Here is a 23,332-nt window from a genome sequence, read left to right as displayed (position 1 = left end):
GGGCCCTGGCATTGCTGCATTTGTTGTCGCCATTGTTTGGGGTTTCTTTTTTAAGCATTTTATTTCAAATTTATAGAAAAGTTGGAAGAATGATCCAAAGTATACCCACATACCCGTTGCCCAGATTTACCAATTGTTTCTTGCCCCATTTGTTTTACTGTTCTCTACATCTACACACGTGTGTGTATTTCTGAACCATCTGAAAATAAGGTAGAAACACAGTGCCCCTTTAGCCCGAAATGTGTGGTTCCTAAGAAAAGAGACATTCCCTTACCTACCCACACTGCAGTTATCAAAATCGGGAAACTGAACACTGATACACTACTCTTATTTAGTCCAGCATCCACATTCAACTCTCAAGTATCCTGGTGGGCCTGGCGCCTGGTGTAGGCTCCCCAGACAGTCAGAATACCCCTGCAGGGCTGGGACACCTGGCCGGGATGAGACCCACCAGGCCCACTCTGTGCTCTGGCCACAGCCACAGCAAGGCTCCTTGCTCCCTTTCTCAATTCCCGTCTCCCCGCGGGGGATGGCTACAGCCCTGGCAAAGGTGGCTGCGGATAAAAGGCATTAACCCCTTCTCTGCAGTCTGCAGGCCGAGTTCGGCCCCTGGCTGCTGGGGCAGAAGCGGCTGCCCAGCACCCGCTATAAATAACCTGGAGGGCGCGGGCTGTGGGGCGGTGTCACCGCCGCCTCGGGGGCGGGGGCGGGGAGAGTCCCCCCTGTGCCCTGGGCCTTACCTTGGCCTGCTCGCGCCGGTGGGAAGGGAGGGGACCAATGCGGCTGTGGCCCGGGGGAGGGGCGGGCGGGGCGGGACAGCCGCGCTGGGAGGTGCGCTTCCGTCCCTAGCCGCTGCGGGAATGGGGGGTCCCACCGGGCCCTCGCGCCTCCTCCACGCCCCACACCCACTCCTCTGCCTGCTCTGCCTCCTCCCGCCGCTGCTCCAAGTAAGTGCGGGGAGTGGGTCGGGTCTCAGGGTGGGGGTGCCGGGAGCTGGGGCTCCGTGCTGTCATCACTAGGGGCTGGCAGAGGGTCTTCGTGCTCACTTGCTGGGCCGTTTTTCCGCTCAGCCCTGTTATGAGTTGGGTGGGGGAGGTCTCAGGGCTTGGCGCCAGTTGGGGCTGGGATCCCTGTGTGGACGCTGGGATGCCGCTTTCTGGATGAGGGGCGGGTGGAGGGGAGATGGTGCTCTAACACTGCTGGGATGGGACAGGGAGGCCTCTTGGATGAGCAGAGTGTTCTGAGTGCCGCCCTAGTGTCCAGGACATGCCCTTCTTCAGGTCTAGAAATTCCCTGTGCCCTGTCCCTTCCGTCCCAGCGTCCATGGATCCCCCTTCATTTCCCCTACAGAAGCCTCAAGTCCCTTCCTCATCCCACCCCTGTTGTGGCCCTTTCTCCCAGTGGACCCCCAGAGAGCTGACCCCAACACCTGCACCCTGTCCCCACCCTCTTCTTGGTGCCTCCAACCAGGCCGCCCCAGTACCAAGTGATCAATGGGACAGAGGGGGCACTGGGAGGGTTTCTCAACACTGTGGGTGCCCTTTGGGCAGAGTTGGGGTCTGCTGCAGGGGCTGGGGGGCAGGGATGGAGAGGAGCTATAAAGAAGGAGCTGAAGAAGTGGGGGTGAAGATAGCAGGGGGAGATTCCCAGAAATAGATGTGGGAGGAATCTCCCTTCAACCCTTTCCCCGTTTTACAGATGGGGAAACTGAGGCTCAGAGAGAGAGAGCAACCTGTCCTAGGCCACACTTTTCCTGAAGAGCTATGGCATTAAAAGGGTTCAGAGGGCAAAGAGGGGCCCGGAGGCCACCCAATGCAGGTGGACAGAGCCAGGTTGGGAGTCAGGAGGCTTGGTCCTGTCCCGGCTCCACCACAGACCAGCCTAGGAGACCATTTCCCAGGCCTCAATGTCCCCATATGTACACAGAGGACTCATTCACTCAATATTCATTCAACAGATAGGTAGCAAGCGTCCACTGACTGTGGCAAAGTGGCTTTGCTAACAGGGCTGTTTTAACTCCCTGCTTTGCTGCTTAATGTGTAACTTTGGACAGGTTACTGAAATTTCCCCAGCCTCAGTTTCTTCATTGGCAAGATGGGGGTGATAATTGGTGCTTCCTGAATAGGGCTGTCATGAGGAACAGTTGAGATGATACAAGGAAAGCTCCTAGCACCATGGCCGGCACAGAGTAAGCACTTGGTAAATGCAGCCATGGTCTGTGCCGGGCACTAGACATTAGGTGTGACCACACCAGGGCCCTGCCCTCCCAGGGGTTTGGTCAGGTGGAGGGGAGGGCTGGGCACCACACTGAGGTGTGGTCAGTGTCCCGATGGGCAGACGGCCCCTAGACCTGCCGAGTCCTTGTAATGACACTGCAGGGTGTATTTGGGATGGCTGGATGTTGTGGAGGGGGTTCACGTCCACCCCCACTCCTCACCCCCCAGGTCCTGGGCTTCGAACTCTTTTTGCGCCCTCCCACTCATTCCTGGGTGGGTGCCTTCCAAGAGAGCTGGGTGTTAGGGCCCGGGTTGCCCCTTGCTCTCCCCCCTGGGGGCCATGATGCCAGCCGCCCAAGCTGGTTAGATGGAGAGTGTTTCTGGTGGGTCTGCAGAGCCAGGCCAGGTGGAGGGGGCGTGTGGTTGGGCACCCCGGGCTCTGGAGATGTCAGAACCGGGAACCTCAGCAGCAGCAGTCTGCACCCCCTTTACAGTCAGCGCAGGCCCTGCCCCCAGCTCCCTCCACGATCCCAGTCTGAGACAAGAAACTAATGACACATCATATAACCAGCTAGAGAGGAGCTAATCCGTGGTCTTTCTGGCCCCAAAGTGCAGCCTTCCTTGCTCTGGGCCTTCATGTAATGGGATTTATTTCTGGGTCCTCATCCAACTATACCAAGATTCCTGCTCCAGAGCAGGTGGTGGGGAGGGAAGGGGACCCAGGAGGGGCCTGGCCTCCAGCCCTCTCATTTATTCACCCCATACTTAAGGAGGACAGTGGTGAGGATACGAGAATGAAAACACCCGCTCTGTGGAGTTACAGCGTAAAAGGAGACCAGGGCAGGAAGAAAATAATGGCAAAGAGTAAAGTGTGTATTTACAAACTCGGGCCACTGGAACTAAGAAAAATGTGCGCGGGTATGACAGCCTCTGAAGGACTGCGGGGAGATCCGCTGGGAGGTGGGCAAGATGGCAGGAGCACCGACAGGGTGGTCCTAGAGGAGGGCAGAGAGGAGAGCAAGCAGCGGGAAGGCCCCGGAGCCCCAATCCTGACAGGAGATGGTGTGTGGCTGCAGGGGGTGTGGGGGGTCCCCACTGGGATCTGATTTCTATCCCAAGGGCATGGAGCTCACATCGCAGGGGAAGGGCCTGGGCTGCTTTGCAATTGGGAAAGTTCCAGCAGGTGGCTGAGTGGGGCGGCCACCCTGCACCCTGGCCCCGCCCACACCACAAGAGCCCGGAGGAGCCAAGCCTTGACCCTGGTGCTCCCAGGTCGCCCTCTGAGGCCTTTGGGAAGCTGCTTTGGGGGGGGCGTGCCGTAATTGTGCAGGCTGCCCTGTGCATCCAGCACTGTGCTCAGCACTTTACTGAAACATCGGGAAGACGGAACACATATTTACAGATGGAAACAGAGGTTCAGTGGAGGCTGAGGAATATGGCTGCTGGATTCCAAAACCTTCCATTCTAACCTTTCGAGCTGCTTGCCCCCCGCTCTGAAAATACCCCAGGAGTCTACCAGCCCCTCTTGGCTGGGTCCAGCCCCTCGGACCTTTGGGCACCAAGATACTCCCCCTTAGGGTCTCAGGACAGTGATTCTGTGGCTTCTTGCCCCAAATCCTGGCTTCTGGGGGAGCTATCTGTCCTGAGAAGGCTCACAAAAAGAGAAGTCCCCCCACCCCGGGGCCCAGGCCCCAGAAGCCTGGACACTCCCTAACATGCACAGCCCTCCACACACAAGTCCACAGAGGGGGCAGCTCGGGGGCTGTTTGCCAGAAGTTAATTCATCTAATGACTTTTCCCCAAAATTCAACTACTTTCTGAGTGTTTTCTAACCTAATCAGCCAATTTAGTCTCTCTGTTTTTGCCATTTTGTTGCTGTTTAAGTATTTTTTTAAAAACCAATTTGTCTGAGGGCACGGCCTACTTAATTTTGTATTAAGTAGTAAATCTCCAATTTACAGCACTTTACGAATTACAGGACCATTCTGTATCCTCTATGCTGTCATTTTCTCCTTTATCTAATTTTAACCATTTTTAGGACTCCTCAGCCAGTTTGTCTAAAGTCACTTTATTCAAAATTCTAATTTTTTAAGACGTTGTTTCAAATCCACCAGAGGGAGGGATAGATTATTCAATAAGCTTATTTTGTTTATTCTATTTAGCAGCTGTGCAGGCCTCCCATGTGCCCGGCACTGCTCTGACCACTGACATACATTACCTATTTTAGCTTCACAGGGACCTTACGGGCTAAGACCATCCTTACCCCCATTTTACAGATAAGAAGCTGGGGTGAGGTCACGTGGCCAAGCTTACTCAGCTGGTAAGTGGCAGGGCCAGGATTCAAACCACACAGCCTGACTCCAGATTCCCTTCTCTTAACAAAAATCTAATTAGGACACAGACAAATGCCAAAACAAATCAGAAAGGGATGGCTTTTCGGCAAACTGGACATTCGGTGAGCTGATAATTGAGATAATTTTAGGCCTGGTGACCTGTTATAGGGCATCCTGCTGGCCAGCTCCCACCTTTATTGGGTCAACGTAGTCGCTCCCCGCCTCCTCTCTCTCCCTCTTCCCCTCTGCTCTCCCTCCCTCAGGTGGCTGTGTGTGTGTGGGAGGGGGTGCCCAGGGCTTGGCACAGGTAAGGGGAGAGGGACAGAGGAGAGAGGAAGCCCCCCGCTTTCAGAGATGACAGAACACGTGGAAGATAAGCAGAGGCCTGGAAGTGCCTCCAGGAAAGATGGAGGCTGAATTAGGACTGGAAGGGAAAGCGGGGCATTTTAGGAAGAGGGACCTGGTGGAGCAGAGACTCAGGGATGGGAGAGCCTGCTGGAGGCTGCTGCAGGCTCTTGGGGTCCTCACTCAAGGTCCAGCACCCAATAAGTGAGAACCAAGTATCTGAGGTCTCCCTTTCAGAAAGCCTGCCCGGACGCTTCAGAAATCCTTACCTCCTTCCTTCATATGACTTCCCATCCCTCACCCTCCGCCTCAGACTGCCTCAGCCTCCTCTGTGTCTGCTGAGGGCCCAGACTCTGCCTCCTCCTCATCTTCCTCCTTCCTCCTCCTCCTCTCTTTCCTTTCCTTTCACCCCATCCTCCTCTTTCTCCGCCTCCCTCTCTCCTCTCCATGGTCCCCTCTCGTCTTCCTCCTCCTCTCCTTCCCTTCCTTTCCCCCATCCTCCCTTTTCTCTCCCTCCTTCTCTCCTCTCCCTCCCTGTCCGTGGTCCCCTCTCCTCCCCCTGCCCTGCCTCCTCCTCCTTCCCCAGAGCAGGGCCTGAGTTTCTTCCTCTTCTGTCCCTAGCTCGGGCTCAATGAAACCAGTGAATGAAAGGAAACACTGGGGAGGAATCCTCTCCCTCCAGATGAGTCCTTCTCTGACCTTGGGCAGAGGGAGGAGGCGGGGAGGGAGCTCACCCCATTCCCCTCCGGTTCCTGGCAGCCTGGCCACAGGACCTGTGGTCCCGTAAATCTCCCAGGCCCAGACCAGGGGCTAAATTTAGACAAAGCTTTGTCACCAGCCCAGGAGGGAGCACTAGGCTGGGCCAGACCTCCTGGCTCCAGGGAGGTGGCACCTTTAGGGCCTGCCTAGCCCCTGGGGCACAGGTTCTGCCTGGATAGAACCCAGGGCAGAGGAAGAACAGCTGACGGGTTGGCTCTGCCCCACTGCCTCCTGCCCCTGCCAGGCTCCCTGCCCTGCCCTCTTCCAATTCCAGGTACACAGAGGCTGGAACCAGGACCTGGGCTGACCTCAAACCAAAAATTCAGAGAGAAGGAAATCTGACAAGGAGGAAAAGCCCAGAACCTGAGCTCCCAGAACTGGGGGCTGGGGTGCAGCTGTACCTAGCTGAAGGGGCCGTGGTCTCATCCATCCATCTAGTCAGCCAACAAGCATTTATTGAGCACCTGCTGCATGCCAGGCTCTGGAGCGGGAACTGGGGACACAGATGTGAACCAGACATATGTGGGCCCTGAGCTCCAGCAGCCTGTAGTCTCATGGGGCAGGGGAGAGGTGGGGCACACAGCAGCTGTCCGTCCCTGGGACAGCCAAGAGCTGATCAGTAGAGAAGTCCAAGTTGTCTCCCTCAGAAGAGAAAATAATGAGGTCTCCAGGGGGCTCGGAGGGTATAGAACCCAAACTTCTCATCTCCCCTGTGCAAGGCCCTGCTTGGCTGGCTGGGTCTGCTCCACTCCTCCCCTGACCCACTTTCTGCCTAGAGGTGCCCCCTCTGCTGTGGTGAGAGTGGCTTCATACTGGAGTGGCTCTCCCGAGCCCCACAGCCACCCTGTCTGGGGCTGGGGTCCTCTCAGCATCCGTGGACCACAGGCCCTCACTTCCTCACCCCGGACCAGCTCTCCTGTGTGTATCTGACCAAGCCACAATCTACCAGACTGTCCATCAGTCCTGCTTCTCCCCATCACTCACTCTGTGGCCTTGGGAGGTGATTCACCTCTCTGGGCCTCAGTGGCCCCGTCTGTAAAATGGGGTTATTCGCAGCTACCTCAGGGGCTGCTGTGAGGATTAAAGGAGCTGTTGTCAAGCATGTAGAGCTGTGTCTAGCACACAGAAAGTGCCGACTTCACATCAAAGAAGCCTTTCCTTCCTACCTGTCTCCCTCCCCAATGGCACCCCCAAACCAGAGGCTTGCTGCTCCCTGAGCAGGCCTTATGCCTGCCTCCCAGCCTTTGCCTGGCAGCTCCTGCCCCGGGACCCTTCCTGCTCTTCTCACCCTTCGCTCTGCCTTGGACCACACCCTCCTGTCCTCTTGGACTCAGCTCCAGTGCCCAGTCCTCTGGGGAGGATTCAGTTTCCTCCCCCAGCATCTGCTGAGCAGCGAGCCTGGTGAGGGGGCGCTGGCTGCGTCTTCAGGGGCTCAGCGTCCACAGGACGGATGCTGAGGGCCGAGGGGAACCTGCGCTGGCTGGAGAGTCGGGGAAGGAGAAACACGGGGTTTCTAGGAAGCTTTTCTGGTGGAGAAGAGTTTGAGCTGGACCTTGGGACTCCCACAATGGGGCTTGAAGCCCCCATCTCTGAGCTCTCTAACTGGACCCCTCCTAAAGTCCTTGACAAGAACCACCATTTAACTCTTGCCTTCTACCTGCCATACAGTAATTTGTTTACCAGTATGGGGTTTGGATTATCCCCACTTTAAAGATGAGGAGACAAAGGCTCAGAGAAGTTAAGTAACTTAGCCAAGGCCACAGAGCTAAGAAGCAGCATCCCCAGAGCCCTAACACAGGGATGTTTGCAGTGTCCCCACTTTGAGATCTCGTCACCCAGGTGTTGGGGTGTAGTTACGCGTGGCTGTGTCTGCTCTCCCTGGCCCGTCATGTGCTTTCTGAGGGCAGCGGCTTCTTCTTCCTCCTCCCTGCCCACACACCCCCACCACCAGCAGCGGCTCTGCCCACACTGGGCACCTCCAGGGTATATTGTGGGTTTGAACTGAGTCAATCCACCCAGCCAGCCCCTTGAAGAGAATGAGCATCTTTGGCTGTGCCGGCTTATTGGACCGGCAGAGAAGTTACAGGAGATGGAGCCCAGATCTGGGAGTTACTCCAAAACTGCTCCTGCTCTGCTTGCCCATTTTGCCCAGGCCCTAACAGCACACACTGATGCTGAGCACAGCACCCTGGGCCTCAGCACTTGGCTCAGCAAGGAGACTCAGCCACAGCCTCGACCACAGTGTCTGATGCAAGGACAGCCCAGCAATGCCTGAGTCCTGGGAGAGGGTGCCCTGGCCCCACCCCTTGAGTTCTAGGCCAAATGTTCAGAGCCCACCCCTACAAGGTTGCACATGAAACACCTGAGTGATGGGGTCAGAGTACACAGTGGGGACTTTGAGAGAAGGAGCTTGCATCAAAGATGCAGAGTCAAGTCGGCCTGAGGGTCCACCATCAACACCGCATGCCTCTGGGCTAACCATTGCCTCTGCCGTGACCTCCAGAGGCTGGCAACTCACTGGGAACTCGGTCCCCCAGGGAGGGGGTGAGTAGCTGCTTCTTGAACAAGAGGAAGGGGGACTGGTAAGGGGGTAAGGAGCCAGGCCTAGGACCCACCGTCTCCCCACACCCAGCTGGGTGGGTCTCAGAATTCTTCTTGGAAGATCCCAGGACCCAGAACATCTCCTCCCCTCCCCAGCCCACCTCACCCCGGCAGGTGGCTCCCTGGGCCAGCAAGGCCTTCCTGATGCCCAAGAAGCTGATGCCAAGGAGCTCCTGGCAGCCCCAGGATATGTGAACAGCAAGACCGGGGCCTCCAGCGTCTGTCCTACAAGCCAGGAGGCCAAAGCTCCCGCTGACAGCTCAGGAAGCCCCTTACAGCGCCCACACACAGACACACACACAGACACACACACTGTACATCCTATACACGTACCACTCACACACACAACCACACACATAATCCACACCCTACATATATATCTCGATCACACACAACACACCCCCTGCTTCCCAGCACCTCCTTCTGTACCCTGCACTGTGGGCGAGAGCTGGCAGACTCCAGGGGCGTGAGTGCCTGTAAGTGGTGTCCATGCTGCCCTAGACTCTCCAGGGCGCAGGAGCCAGCGTCGCCGCTCCGACCTGGTGCAGTCATTAATTAGGAGGTGCAGGCCTGCGTGGCGCGGCTGAGCATGCGGCCTCCAGCCTCAGCACAGGAAATGGACTGAGCCCGATGTGGGGAACGTGATGTTCGAGGGCTCTCAGGCTCTGGCCCTGGGGACATCCTGGGGCAAACATTGACCCAGCTGCCAGGGAGGGAATGTCTGACAGGCAGGGAAAGGGGAGGGGCTGTCCACTGGTAGGCCAGTGCCTTTTGGAATTCTAGAATCAGGAATGTCAAGGTTGAGAGGAGATGAAAGTCATCTTGCATATACGTGCACTAGTGAACAAGTGCACGCACTCATGCACACACACTGGCCACAGAATAGGAAAAACAGTGGTCTTGGGAGGAATGGGGCCAGGGTTAGAATTGTAGAGTGCATTGCTCTCATTCAGTCTCACACCATGCATTTTCCAGCCTCTGCCTTTGCATGTGCTATACTACCTACCTAAAATACCATTCGTGGCACCACTCGTATCCACTGAGCAAACCCCTATTCATCCTTCAAAGCCCACATCAGTATGACCTCCTCCGTGATGCTACCCTATTCGTCCTCAGCAAATTGTATATGTTGTAACAAGTTGGTCACTCATCCATCTTTCCCACCAGAAGATGGTTTCCTCAAGAGCCGAGATAACCACATCTGCTTTATCCCTCCATGCCCAGCACCCACACTCATGATTTCAGGAAATAGGATCCTGGGTGTTTTTTGTGTTTTGGGTGGAATTGCCATTGCTGCAACAACCATGTCTGTTCCCTGATGAGTGCCCACACTGGCACAGTGGTCCCTTCTTTTTCCCCTACTCATCCTTCTGGCTGCCTCCAAAGTGTCACCTCTTCCAGGAAGCCTTCCCTGTTTTCCCAAGTCCAGGCTAGGAATCTCTCCCATGTGTTAACCTAACACGTTTGTTGTAACCTCCTGTTTACCTGTGTGACAGGGAAACAAAGTTCAATCATCTGCTCTCCCCCACTGCCTTCTGCACCTTCTAAATCTGGGGCTCCTTACCTGGCCTGACACCATCTGAGTACATTCACTGGGGCCCCCAGCCAGGGCCTGACACACAGTGGGTGTCTTAAAAATATTTATTGGGGGAATGAACTGCTAGTGGACCCCCACCAGCTTTGCAGGACACAGGCGCCATCATAGGGGCACATCCCATCCTGAGTTGGAGACCTTTCGGGGCCGAGGGATGGACAGAGCAGATTCCTGCCTTGGAGGTCAAGCTGCTTCTAAGAGTTCCAGCCTGGCCAGGCTGCTGTTCTGCTGTGTGGCCTTGGGCATTTCCCTCCTCAGTTTCCCACTCTGTACACTAGAGTGAAGAGGAGTAAGGGATGAGTGACAGAACAGGGCAGGGGGCACAGACATATGCTGCCAATGGCTAGCCAGGGCCTAACCTCTGACCCTCATCCCTCCTATCCCCTAGGCAGCTGGACTGAGCCAGGCGCCCAGAGAGCAGCCCCTGTGGACACTGCTGGAGCAGTACTGCCATGTGGTCACGACCCTCGCCAATGCCTCAGGTATGCAAGCCCCCTGCCACCGCCCTGTGGCAGACCTCAGGAGATGAGGGTGGGCCCAGAGCCTGGGAGAAGGAAGCAGCTCTCCTGGGCCAGCCCAAGCTCTGGGGGGGAGGCCGGGGAGAGGGAGCAACATGGGCATTAAGGACGGATACAGTCTCTGGCTTCTGGTCCCAGCTCTTGTCTCTGTCTCCGGCAGGCCCCTTCCCCAGGTGGGGCTCAGGCTCTTCACTGGTGATGAAGGGCTTGGCTGGGAGTCCTCCTCCAGCTCCCTGCTCCCTGCTCCCTGCTTCTGCACACAGAGGAGGCCAGCTGGGCTGGCACTTAAGAGCCTGAGGAGAGGGTGCCCCTCTGCTTTCAAACTTGAGCGAGACCAGCCACTTTCTCAGGTTGCCGTAGCTACAAGTGTCACCTCCTGGTTAAGGACCTGTGAAGCAGCAGCCCAGCCCCTGAGTTCTGACCTCTCAGGGTTTTCTGGTGACTGATTCAGAGTCGGGGTCAGCCACTGCAGAGCTCAGAGCAGCCCCGGGCTCTCACGGGCTCTGGGCTCCTGAGAGGCGTCCCCAGGGCCCCGCCCAGTGTCCTGACCTTCCCAGGTCTGCATCCATAGAAGCAGCAGGGAAGGAGGAGGGCTGGGGGTGGGTGTGGCCTGGGACCTGGAGCTGCTGCCGGGGCTCAAGGAGAGGAGGGTGCTGGTCAGCACTGGGACCCAGCACAGAACACAGCCTGAGTGGGGCATCAAAGAGAAAAGCCCTGTTGCCTGCCCTCCTTACAGTGGTGTGCTCAAGAGCTCAGGTGCTGGGGTCAGACAGACCCGGGGCTAAAGCCTACCTCCTTCACTGAGCAGCAGTGTGACCTGGACGAGTCGCCTGGCCCAGCTGTGTTCGTTTGTTAGGGCTTCAGGAAAGTACCACAGACTTGGTGGCTTCAACAAGAGAAATGTATTTTCTCACAATTCTGGAGGCTAGAGTCTAAGATCAAGGCCTTCTGAGGCCTCTCTGCTTGGCTCGTGGATGGCCGTCTTCTCCCTGTGTCTTCTCATGGTCTTCCCTCCGTGTGTGTCTTTGTCCTAATCTCCTCTTCTTACAAGGACCCCAGTCACATTGGATTAGGGCCCCCACTAATGACCTCATTTTAACTTAATTATCTATCTCCAAGTAAGGCCACATTCTGAGATATTGGGGGCTAGGACTTCAACATATGGATTTTGAGGGATACAATTCAGCCAATAATAGCATCTGAGCCTCAGTTTCCTCATCTGTTAGGAACGGGGCTAATTTGACCTTAAGGGCTTACTATGAAGGTTGAACAAGAGACCATGGAGACCCCAGCATGGGACAGGTCAAGCAGCCATCAGGCAGGAAATGGAAGCCCCCTATTTCAGGAAGGCCCCAACTTCCCCCTCACCGGAGCTCTTTGCTCTCAGAGGCAGCGCTGGTTCACCAGCAGACCCGCCACCTTCTGCCCACCCTCCCTCCCTGCCAGAGTGTGGCACAGACCCTTGCCTCCCCATGATCCCTGGTTCATGGTACTCCATGCTCCCCTCCTCTGAGTCCAGGGGAGAGAGCCCTAACTTCTGCAAACACCGAGCCTCCCCTGCTTGCCTTGTAATATTAATCATCTATTGACAAACAGGATACAAGTTATACACATATAATTTGGAAAAAATATTTTTAAAAGTGAAAGAAGACAAGAAGTGCTCATTATCCCACAGCCCAGGAATTTTTACAATGTTTATATCCCCTAGGAGTTTATCGATCCATAGAGCCTCATGTTTTTTCTCTTTATTTTTTCATTTCCTCAAAACTGGGATGATCCCCTGTTCACAGTTTTGTAACCTGCTTTCTCCTCTTAGAATTCACAGTCATTAAATGTTCCCCATGTCATTAAATGTCCCTCCACCACATTGTTGTCGATGCTGCCCGGCAGCCGCCGTGGGAGCACAGCATCCTTTATTAACCGGGCCCCTCAGGTGGGATGGGCAGGCTGTTAGGATGCCTTTGGACTTCAGGAAGAGTTTCTCAGGTCCCCACATGGAAGTGATCTCCTTTTTAGAGTCCACCGATTGAAAAAAATGCATAATGACTGACAAAGTTCAAAAACAAGTAAAACCAACAATCTATCGTTTAGACATCCATCCATGTGTGTGATAGAACTGAAAAAAAACTAAGAGCAAGGGAATGATAGACGCGATATTCAAGAGAATGTTCCCTCTGGGGCAGGAGCCTGTGGATAAATATGTGCCTAGTAATGGTCTAGTTTTGGACTAGGTGACAGATTCACTATATTTACTACAACATACAATCTTCCATAAGAGGCAAGACTGAAATACAATAAAGTTGGGCCATGTGTGGGCTAATGATGACACGCGGTCATGAATCAAAGACTGCGACCAATTAAATTGTGTGCCCCTGAGGTCCAAATAAAGGAAAAACACACATAATCACAACAGACTCCGGGCAGGCTTTAAATGGGTTATTTCTGTTTTGTTGATCACAGAGGCATCTAATAGGACATATATTGCAAGACGTATTAGTTATTTGGTCCATAGGCAATATAAGGGTCTGAATGGGCTCAAGGATCCCTTGAAATAACTCCCCAATCCAAAACACACGCACACACACACATCAGGGCTGGTCAAATGGAAGACAGCCTTGGCCTGGAAGACAGGGCTGCTGCCAAGGCATTTCTTCTTTCAGTAATGACTCTGACCACAGGCGGCCTGGAACATTCTGATGGAGCTGGGGCCATTTAGTGAACACACCAGCCCTGCCCTTGGGGAGTCACAGGCTGGCAGAGGCAACAGTGGAAAAACCAACAACCTTGGTGTGACATAGACCAGCCCCCCAGCAGATGGGGCACCAAGGAGGGCCGCCCCACCCAGATGAGACAGAGGAGGTGAGAGCTAGCTGAACGGTTGAAGGACGAGTGGGAGGCAACCAGGCTAACTGGAGTATAGAGCCGTGAGGCCCTTCCCCCTCTGGCAGAGGGAACAGCACATGCAAAGATGTGGGGGGACAGAATGGTTGCAGGGAATGAGGTTGTTCCCAAGGGCATCTCAAGTTGAGCAGGAGGGAGAGGATGGAGGATGGACAATCATGAAGAATGTTCTTTGCCATGCTAAGAGCTGGGCTCCAACCTGAGAGCCATGGGGAGTCACTCTTGTGAGGAGGGTGACGTGATCTTAATTATAGGAAAAAAACTGCCCAGTGGAGGAGCCCAGGAGCCCAGCTGGGCTGCTGCAGAGATGAGGATGGCCCAGGATGGGCTGGAGCAAGGATTCCTCTTCCTCCTCTGGGCCTGCCTTTGCCCATCTGTAAATGACAACACAGGATTGGAAGGTCGCCACGGCCCCCCCTCCCCGGTCCTGCAGCCTGGTCCCATGGCTTGATATGAGCAAACCAGGCCATATCCCCTGTGCAGAGGTCAGGTAAGGAAGATGTATCTGGCCTGGGCACACCGTCCCCAGTGCCATAAGGCAAGAGTGGGCACCTTCAGGGCTCTCTGAGCCTCCATGCCCTCAGTGGCCCCACTGTAACTCCCAGCAAACCCCACAACTTTGTCCCAGCTCTGTGTACTCCCTATCTATTCAGTATGACCGAGGACAGCCCTTCAGAGATGTAAAGACAGACTCTGTCCCCTCACATCCTGTTTCCCAGCTGACATTTGCTGGGTGGTGTGACGAACAAGAGAATGTGTATGATGCGGTGAAGAAGTGTGACTGTGTGTGATGCTGTGTGTGTTTCCATTGTGTTCTGCATGTCTGTTTGGTGCTGGGCATTATTAGGCTGTGCCCTGGAGGACCATGATGTGTGTCTGAGCTTGCCTGGAACCGTCCACTGCCACTGCAGCTCCCATCAGGGGTGGGCCAGAGGCGCCTGCCTCATCCCATACTGCTCATGACACACTAGCATCTTCCCCAGCATCTGTCACACTTCTGGAACTTATTTGCAACCTGTCCCACCAGCCTGGGGACACACAGGCTGCCCAAATACCTCTCCCCCACTGCCTGGCCGGAGGGCCCACCTCCATCCCAGGGGCCGCCCATCCACCTCCGCTTCCTTAGTTAGCAAAAAGGCCCCAGACTTTGTTTATTTGGAGTTGGATTTAATCTAATTGAGGAAAGTGTTTGCTCTCTCTCATATCTTCCTCATTTGCCTATTTGCAAACACTAAAGTGAGCTGTAAAATCAATTTGTCCCAAAGCTGCCACCTTTTATAGCTTCCTCTTGGTCACGTCTAGAATGACAGAGACTCGTGCCTATAACGATCAGATCCATGCAGAAATGGCCCTGCATCCTGGAAACCAGGGACCTTGGGTCTGTGGGTCTGTGCTCTGGTCAAGATGCAGAACAGACTTTGGCTCTGCCACCAAAATGGTCACTTCCCAGAAGAATCTTTATGCCATGTGCTCTCCCAGTTAGGAGCAATCCAGGTCCCCCAGGTCAATCTTCTGTTCTGCAGACAGCTGCATGTGAGACGAGAAGTCCTTGGCCTCTGGTACTGGGTACGCACCCCCTATACGGCGGCTTCCCTGCACAGAGGCGCTGGTGATGAGCAAGTGAATAACTCGGTGTGGCTTGCTTTCTCTCTTCCCCCGTGCTGTGATGGGTGTGTGGAGGGCCCTCCTTCATGCGTGGAGGCTATTTCCCACTGAAGACATGGATGGACCCTGCCAACCACACTCTAGCCTCTGTGGGACCCTATGGGGCAGGACTCAGCCTGGGACCGAGGACAGGACTCAGATCTGAGGCTGGGGTTGGGACTCAGACTATCTTCCCTGCTGCCAGCACTGGTTATGGTGGAGACCAAGGGACCTTTGCGTCTGCAGCTGCCCAGCATGGAGCCAGGGGCTTTAAATGTCCATTCAGGAGGCTGAGGACAGACCTGGTTGGCTGGTCTGCCCCTGGTACCTGCCAGCCAGCCGGCCCTGGAGCTATTCCAGTGCTCAGCCCTCTCCCTGGTGCTCTCTGGCTCTGCCTGGGCAGTGACAGCAGCATTAACAGGGAGGCTGGTGAGACTGGAGCCCACAAAGGCAGCCCAGCCCCCCTTTCCCTGCTCAGGGCGTGGTGCTGGCTCAGGGTGGTCTCAGGCTTCGGTGGCAGCTTTGGCTCCCAGTGGAGGCTGGCAGGGGGCACAGGCCTAGTTCCCCTGGGGCCTCCAGCCCCGCTGGGACTGGGTCCCAGCTCTCCTTGCCCTCTAAAGATAGAAACACACAGCACACACACTCACATACATCTTCCTCAGGCTTTGCATCTCATAACTCAGGACAAGAGACTCTCAGCGCAGGGAGGGGCCTCAGAGCATTTCACTGACGGAGAAACAGTCCCAGAAAGGAGGACAAGAACTGGGGTAACATGCAAGAGACAGAGGCAGGAGCAGAACCCAGACTGAGCTGGGGCATACCACACCCCAGGCCCTGTGTCCTGAGCCTAGATCCGCCCCGTCAGCAGACACTTGCTGTGGAGTGCGATCTCCATGCCCCCCCAACCCTGACACACACACACATACACACAGTGATGCAGAAACCTGTTTCAGGGGGCCCCACCTGAGCCAGGATGAAGAGAGACAGGTTCTCACTTCTCACTTTAGTCTCCCTGGAGCCTGAGGCAGTAAGCCCCGGGTGTTGGAAGTCCTGTAGATAATTTCAGCCAATTTCTCCCCTGGACTTCTCCATCTCCTTAAATGGCAGCACTATACCCCCAGTCACTGAAGCGGGCCACCTGGTGTCATCCCTGCCTCCCGGCTCCTGCTGGAAGTCACCCACCCACTCCTCTCTCCAGTCCCTCCTCATCAGGGCTGGCTCTCCCTCCGAAACCCCTCTCCATCCCAACCCCCACCGCCTGGTCCAGGGCTTCGTGCATTCAGGACACTTGCTGTCCCTAGACTTTTCGGTGGCCTCCTTGCCTCCTTTGAGGCTCCTCCAATCCACTTCCTTCCCAGAAGCCACAAAGGCTTTTCTAGAGCACAGATCTGCACATGGGCTCTCCGCTCCCCCTGTCACGCCCCTCAGTGTCCTCGCTCAGGGAGAAAAAACTCAGGCTGCGAGCTGCCCAGTTCCGGCTCTCGGTTAGGGAGGCTGCAGTGGGTTCCTCGTGCGGGCGCACTTGGCCGCCCCCTGCAGCCCCAAGGCTTGATATCCTCGGGGCTTTCCTCCACCTCGCGCCCACCCTCTCCATCAGCGCTGCCCTCCTTCGGACCGTGCCCGGGCTTGAGGAGGTGCACTCCCAGCAGGGCAGAGGGACCGGGGGCTGGAGGCTGGACACGGCCGAGAGGAGCCGCCCGGCCCCGCCCCTTGGCGCCGCCATTGGCCGCCACCGAGCTGGAGGACCCGCTGCTCCCTGCGCTCCGCCGCTCCTCTTCGGGAAGGTCCCGACTTGGCAGCTCCCGGCGACCCGGCGCAGCGCTCGGAGGCTGCCCGGCAGGTCGGGACTGGGCGAGCAGGGGCCAGGACCCCGCTCTCTCTCGGCCGCTCACCCTCGCACCGAGTCCCTCGCAGCTACGCCGGGCGCGCACTCACACTGCCTCTTGGCGCGCGGCTCCGGGGCGCGATGGACGCAGCACTGCTCCACAGCCTGCTGGAAGCCAACTGCAGCCTGGCCCTGGCTGAAGAGCTGCTCTTGGACGGCTGGGGGCTGCCCCTGGACCCCGAGGGTAGGCGGGAGGCGAGCGGACCTGGGCGGCGTGGGCTCCCTCCTTGGCGCGCTAGATGCGCCCTGGAACCCGCGCTCCGGGCGCCCCGCGCCCTGCGACCCTCGGCGCCCCTTGACCAGGGCGACCCCTCTGAGCCCCGCTCTCTCTCTCGTCGCCAGGTCCCTACTCCTACTGCAACACGACTTTGGACCAGATCGGGACGTGCTGGCCCCGGAGCACGGCCGGAGCCCTCGTGGAGAGGCCGTGCCCAGAATATTTCAACGGCATCAAGTACAACACGACCCGTGAGTGCCCCCGGACCCTCCGCCGCGGGCTCTGCGCCCGCCTCCCGGGAGGACGGTTGAGGGAGGGGAAGGGCCCCGAACCCCCGGACCCAGCGTCGGAGACCTGAAGAGGGCCGCGGCACCGGCCTGCCGCTGGAGTTAAGGACCCCCTATAGCGTTGGGGGCGCCCTCTCCGCCTTGACGCCACTGTAGCTTCAGACCTCAGTAACGCAGTGATTTATTTGCCCACGATTCCCGTGCTCCGTGCGGTGAGAGCCTAGAAAGGGGAGAAAGTAATACTTCCTGCTTTTTGAGGGCAAACCTCTTTCCCACGTTGTAAGCTCTGGGTGCCTGAAGTTTCCCCACTAGGGCTTCTTCTGTTTAGCCAATGCCCCACCCGTGGGGGACACATACACTAAGTTCCCAGCCCCTAGGCTGAGTGCGATGATCAGACTCTTTCCTACCGGAGAGGAGGAGGGCAGGAGTCAGGAAAGACGAGGTGAGCGCTTGTGTTGGAGGGGTGGGGCATGCAGAGCATAGAGCCGCAGGGCAGAGTGTGGAGTGTCGCCTTTTCCCTACCCCGATGTCCCCAGACTGGTCCTCTGGCTGTGAGTCAGGGGCTGTGGGCAGCGTTACTCCCGCACCCCAGGTAATGCGTAGCGTCTGAATCAGGACCAACCCCCACCTCCTGGGGAGAAACAGCCTGTGCCCTCCTTCCTCCTGGCAAGTGCAGCCTGGCTTGACGCTCTGGGGAAGACGGCCGCAGAGGCTGCCAGAGTCACAGCAGCCAGGGGGGGTTGTTGGTTATGAGCTCTGGTTCTGGGGTGCCTGAGTCTATGCCATGTGGAGTGTCCGATGGGAGCTGGGTGGGAGTGTCTTGTGAGGCTGTGGGACCGCAGCAATGGCTAACCCACCCAGAACGCCTCTCACATCTCCAGCCCCAGCCCACCAGCAGAGAGCCCCCTGAGACCCTGTGTGTGGGGGGCAGGGCTGTTTGCCTGAAGCCCCTCATCCCGGAAACATCCTAGCAACCTCCCTCTGAATATGTGTCTGAATAGTGGCACAGCTCCCCATCACCTCGCACATGCACGCATGCACACATACACATGCCTGTCCAAGCTCTCAGAGGCTAAGGGCAGAGATGGCTCGAGGGCAGGACAGCAGTGCCTGCAGCTGACGCTAAGCGACGGTCCCCTGTCTGCACCAGCAGAAGGCTCTGGTGGGCTCAGGGAGCTGCTGTGCTCCGAGGAGTCCAGCGGCAGAGGTGCTCCTCATGGAAGGGGGTGGGAGAGATAGTGGGGCTACTGAGGAAGATTTCTCCATCATCTGAGGACATGCTTCCTCTCCGTGATTAAAACAGGAAGTGTGCAAGCAGAAGGAATGACTTCCCTGCTTCTTCTAAGTCCTGAGATTTTAAAACTGTATTTGGAGGATCCCGTGAGCTGTGTGGGGTGAGGCAGCGGAGATCAGGGTCCCTGATTCCGACTGGGCCCAGAGACTAGGGGCTGAGTGAGATGATGAAGCATCTTGGCCCCACAGCAGGTGGACCTGAGGGAGCTCTGCTCTGGTTCTTACCCCAGCCTGGGCTGTCTCCTCTTCTCCCCAGCCAGCCTGGAGCTCCTCGAGGGCAGGGCCTGCATCTCTTCTTCACGGCATAGCAGAGCACAATATTTGTTCAATCAATTTATTAAACACCTACCATGTGCCAGCCCCTGCACTGGCTTTGAGGCCCTCGCTCACAATCACAACACACAAAAGGAATACAGAGTGATAAATGCCCCGACTGGGGAGGTAAGGAGGAGGAGGCGGGGAAGGGGAGGCAAGGATGACATCCCAAAGGAGGTGCCGGAGCCCAGGCCCCAGACCACTCGCATCACATCAAATGAGAAGCTGAAAAAAAAGCACCACTGAGGTTGGCACGTGTGCCAATTAGCCCCTGGTATGTAATGAACAATTTTTTTCATTTGGACCAATGTGCTGCCCGCACTGTAACTGCTAGGGAAGGGGCGGGGGAGCATTGCCGTTAACCAGCACCGCCACCTGAGGTGGGAAAAAAGCACAGAGGCAGCTCCTGGCAGTGGAAATCTGTGATTGATCTCGCTCCCCGCCCCCCCATCCCGCCCCCTGGCCGCTGCTTCCTCCTGCTGTTTGCCTTTTCAGTGGGATCCTTCCCTTAGAAAAAAAGACACAGAGAGGAAAACAGCTCCCTGAGCAGCCTGGGGAGGAGCAGCAAGGGTCCTGGCTCCCCTTCCTGCTCAGTGTTGCTGTGGACAGCCAAACCCTACTGAAGCCTCGTTCTTCAGTGGGCAGGCGCTGCCCAGGTGGGAGAGCAGCGGCGGCTGTTAAGTCCCCGCGAGCTTGCATCCACGCCGCTGAGCACAGAGAATCGGCCACAAAGCTACCAAGAGTGGATCACTTTCCAGGTGCCACCAAGAGAGCTTTGCACACATGATCCCACCCATCCTCACCTCCCTCAGGCCCCCTGAGATACATACTGCTTCTGTGCCCATATTGCAGACAAGCAAACTGAGGCTCAGAGACATGAAGTAACTTTTCAGGGTTGTAATCAGCTCCTATGCACCAGTGCAGACAGCGGAATCCACAGCCCTCACTCTTAACCACGGGGCAGCACTGCCTCCATGAGAGACAGTTTGTGAGGCGAGCTTAGAGGGACAGAAGAAGACTCCTCCTGTCTCCTCCCTGGAGTTTCAGGGAGGGCTTAGCCGTCTGAGCTGGACTTCTGGAGACAGGCGGGATTTTAGCAAGTGTAAGTGTAATAGGTACAGAGGAGGGGAGGGGACCATGCTTTGTGCCTCAGGACTGGTGAGTGTTGTGTGGAGCACAGGTTACAGGAGGAAGAAACAGACTAGACCAGACAGGTGGATGTTGGTCAGAAGATGCCGGGCATTGCAGAGACTTCTCTGTCAGTGCGGAGTGGGAGGGAACCTGCAGGAGCTCCTGAGCAGAGGAGCTCAGCTTTGGGGCGCAGAGTCTCTGGAGGCAAGAGGAGGGGTTAGGAGGCGACTGCAGCTGGCCCTGGTGGTGGTCCGTGGTCTTGGTCAGTAGGTAGAGTGGAAGATGTGGGAGCAGAGGGAAAGATGGAGGCAAGAGACCTCAGGCCTCTGTAATTGACAAGACTGGGATGGGATGGGGAAGTGGGAGGAGTGAGGGATGACACCAGGAAAATGCTGAGCACAGTTGGGGATCTGTTGACTGAGTTGCTGGAGGGACATCTGAGTGGCAATGTCCAGGACACAGTTGGCTGGGTGGAGAAAAGCCCAGGATTGCACCTCGGGCTGGAGACAAGGCATTCTCAGATGTGTGGTTAGCTAATAGCCACAGGTAACAAGAGTAGGAGGCTGGGTCAGAGCCCTGAGTATTCTCACCCAGAGACTATTGCCAGATGCAGCAGTGGCCAAGGGAAGGGAAGGACTTGTCCATGGTCACACATGCTCGTCTGAGGCAGAACCAAGTTAAGCGTCCATGTGTCCGAGTCCCCTGGAGGATCCTCCCCACAACCCGTGCTGCAGCTTCAGTGGCCCAGATTCTGTGTGTCTGTGCTGTCATTTGACCCGTGTTAACTCATAAATCCTTACACATACCCAGTGACAGAGACATAGTATTATCCTCATATTACACATGGGGAAACTGAGGCGCAGAGAAATTAAGTGACTTTCCCAAAGTCACATAGCTTGTAACAGAACAGGGATTCTAACCCAGTCTCTGCTGCCTCTCAGAAAGCAACTCTACTGGGTTAAACAGAAAAGGGATTTGTTGAAAGGATTTGGGGGAGCTTATGGAATCACTGGGTGGGCTGAGGAACCAGATTTGGGACCCGCAGCCAAGAACTCAGGGTAGAGCTGGCCCAGTGAGGGGACCTCCATTCTCCCTGAGTGGGCCCTGCCAACACCACCAGCCCTGGCTGCCAGATGGGCCACAGCCCTGCTTCCACCACTGTCCTGGGATCTTCAGCTTCCTGCAGTGGCCCCCAGGAGGCTTGCTCCCCACCCCCATTGTGTGGGCCCCCAGTTCACGATGTCTCTCTGGCAGGTGCCTCTGATGGGGTGGAGGGAGTGTGTGAAGCTCCAGGTCACACACTCCAGCTCTGGCTACAAGGGAGCCTGGAAGGTGAGGACCTAACATTTCAGCTCAACGGCAGGAGGTGTCCTCTGCGTGCCCCCAGGTTTCCCTGGGCCCATATGGGAAGCAAGTTCAAATCTTGGGCTACCCAAAACTGTCCTAATGTCTGTACACAGCCTCACCTGGGGCAGGTCCCATCCCCTTCCTGGGCCTCAGTCTGCAGGGAGAAGGGGAATGGATGAGCCCAGCCGTGGTCTGGCCAGAGGTGGGCGCTATATTCCATCTCCTCCCACCTCCCACCATTCTACACAGACTCCTCTGAGCTCGTCTCTGTGTGTGTGGATCCCTCTGCCTCTGCCTCTGTTTCTTTTTCTATGTGTGGTTCTGTCTCTGTCTCTGGGTGTAGTTTCTCTCTCTCTCTTTCTCTATCTTTCTGTTTCTCTCTGGTTTTCTTGTCTATGCTTCTCTCCCTCTCTTCTTCCTTCTCCACCTCTCTTCCTCCCTCTCTCCCTCCTGACCCTCCTCTCCCTCCTCCTCCCTGCCTTCTCCTCTGTCTCTCCCTCCTCTCACCCCTCATTCCAACTGCCTGACTCTGGCACCTCCTCTTGCCTGTCTCTGTGGTCCTCGTGGCTGCACAGGAGAGTCCTGCTGTCTCCTCCTGGACGAGGTCCATTTTCCTCCTGCAAAATCCCTAAGCCCAGCCCAGCTTAGCCTTGGCTCCTTGATCTCAGGCTCCCACTCTGTCCTGGTGGGAATGGCTGGGCCCATCTGTGTTGAAGCATCTGCCAGGACAGAGGAAGAAGAGACACCCCATCTATCCCGACCCCGTGGGGAGAACTGGGGCTCTCCACTTCCAGAGACGTGCTGAAGCACTGGTTGTGTTAAAACGGAAACAAATAAAATGAACGTCTCTAGCCAGAGGGGTCTTCCCATTGGGTCTGCCTGCTTGTGCAGGAATCCCCTCTTCAGCCCCGAGGGGACGGGGGTGATAAGAAAGGCTGAAGGAGCCCCAGGCTGCTTAAAGACCAGACTCACACAAATCAACAGTCAGGGATTGGAAAGGGGCTTCATGGGCACGGGGCCATTCCTGGAAGGCTTCCTGGAGGGGATGGGAATGGGCCTTGAAGGTCTTGGAGCAGTGGGGATGTCACACTTGGGGAGGACAGGCCTGATGCAGGGGTGGAGCCACAGGGAGGGCCCCAGACAGACCCTGCCCTCTTAGTGGAGGAAGTGGAAGTTGTGAATTCAGAGACTCAGGTCTGCATTCTCAGTCCCAGTGAGACCTGATCACACCTTGACCCTGCACCCAAGGGCTAGAAGTTACCCTCTGTGTGAGAACTGTTTCCCTGCTGGGAGAGTGGGCAAGTAGGATATGCATGGCTGTCACCGAGCGTTTGGCTAAAAGCAGGAGGGAGGAGAGTGAGCAGGAGTGGATGCACCTCTGGCCCTCCAGACGCCCCGGAGCTTCCCAGCTGCAGGGCCTTCTGTGCTGAGCCCAGCCCGCCCTCTGCTGCTACTTAAGGGTGAGAGATGACTAGCCCAGAGGGGAAAAGACACGTGCCCTGTGTCCCACAGCCAACCTGGGCCCTGCATGGCCTCTGCTGGCTCTGGGAGCCCTTGGTCCACACTCCAGCATCTTTCACCTCTTCATGCGTGGGGCCCAGGCAGCCAAGAAGTGGAAAGGTGGAGTTTTGGCTGTCCTTCTCCCTAAGGACCCTTCACCTCAGGGAGGACCAAAGGTGCAGCCCCCTCCATCCTCCCTCCCTCCTCTCCAGGACTCCTCCAGCTACATCACGGCCCTTTTCCTGCCCAAGCTCACCTCTTATTGACTTTGTGGGTGTGTTGCCCTCTCCCCACTAGAAACGGGCTCTTCAAAGACCCTGGCTTCCAGGGGCTACTGTTCCAGGGAGAGAGACAGACAGACAGACTCTTAAAGAGAACTTTTTGGTATTTGCTCTTAAGTGAAATAGCACAGCCAAGGCTGTAGGAGCACATGGGGGGAGGCCGAT

General features: G+C 56.5%; 1 protein-coding gene across 4 annotated transcripts in view; it reads left to right on the top strand.

Moving 5' to 3' along the window:
- The first annotated feature begins 680 nt into the window (after positions 1–680).
- CRHR2 (corticotropin releasing hormone receptor 2) overlaps positions 681–23,332 on the top strand; it is a 48,479-nt gene continuing 25,827 nt past the window's right edge. The window contains exons 1-3 of one of the 4 annotated variants that reach the window (XM_044765297.2): positions 681–947; positions 10,237–10,330; positions 17,139–17,264. In XM_044765297.2, coding sequence (XP_044621232.1) covers positions 861–947; positions 10,237–10,330; positions 17,139–17,264 — 307 coding nt within the window. In that variant the 5' untranslated portion in view covers positions 681–860. Of the gene's footprint in view, positions 948–10,236; positions 10,331–16,638; positions 16,981–17,138; positions 17,265–23,332 lie in introns of those variants that run through there. The other 3 variants (XM_044765298.2, XM_044765299.2, XM_044765300.2) reach the window with 3 other exon arrangements.

This window comes from Equus asinus, chromosome 1 (assembly GCF_041296235.1).
Source record: "Equus asinus isolate D_3611 breed Donkey chromosome 1, EquAss-T2T_v2, whole genome shotgun sequence".
NCBI lineage: Eukaryota > Metazoa > Chordata > Mammalia > Perissodactyla > Equidae > Equus > Equus asinus.
Note: the sequence above shows the minus strand (reverse complement) of the source record. Positions and strands in the feature narration are given on the sequence as shown.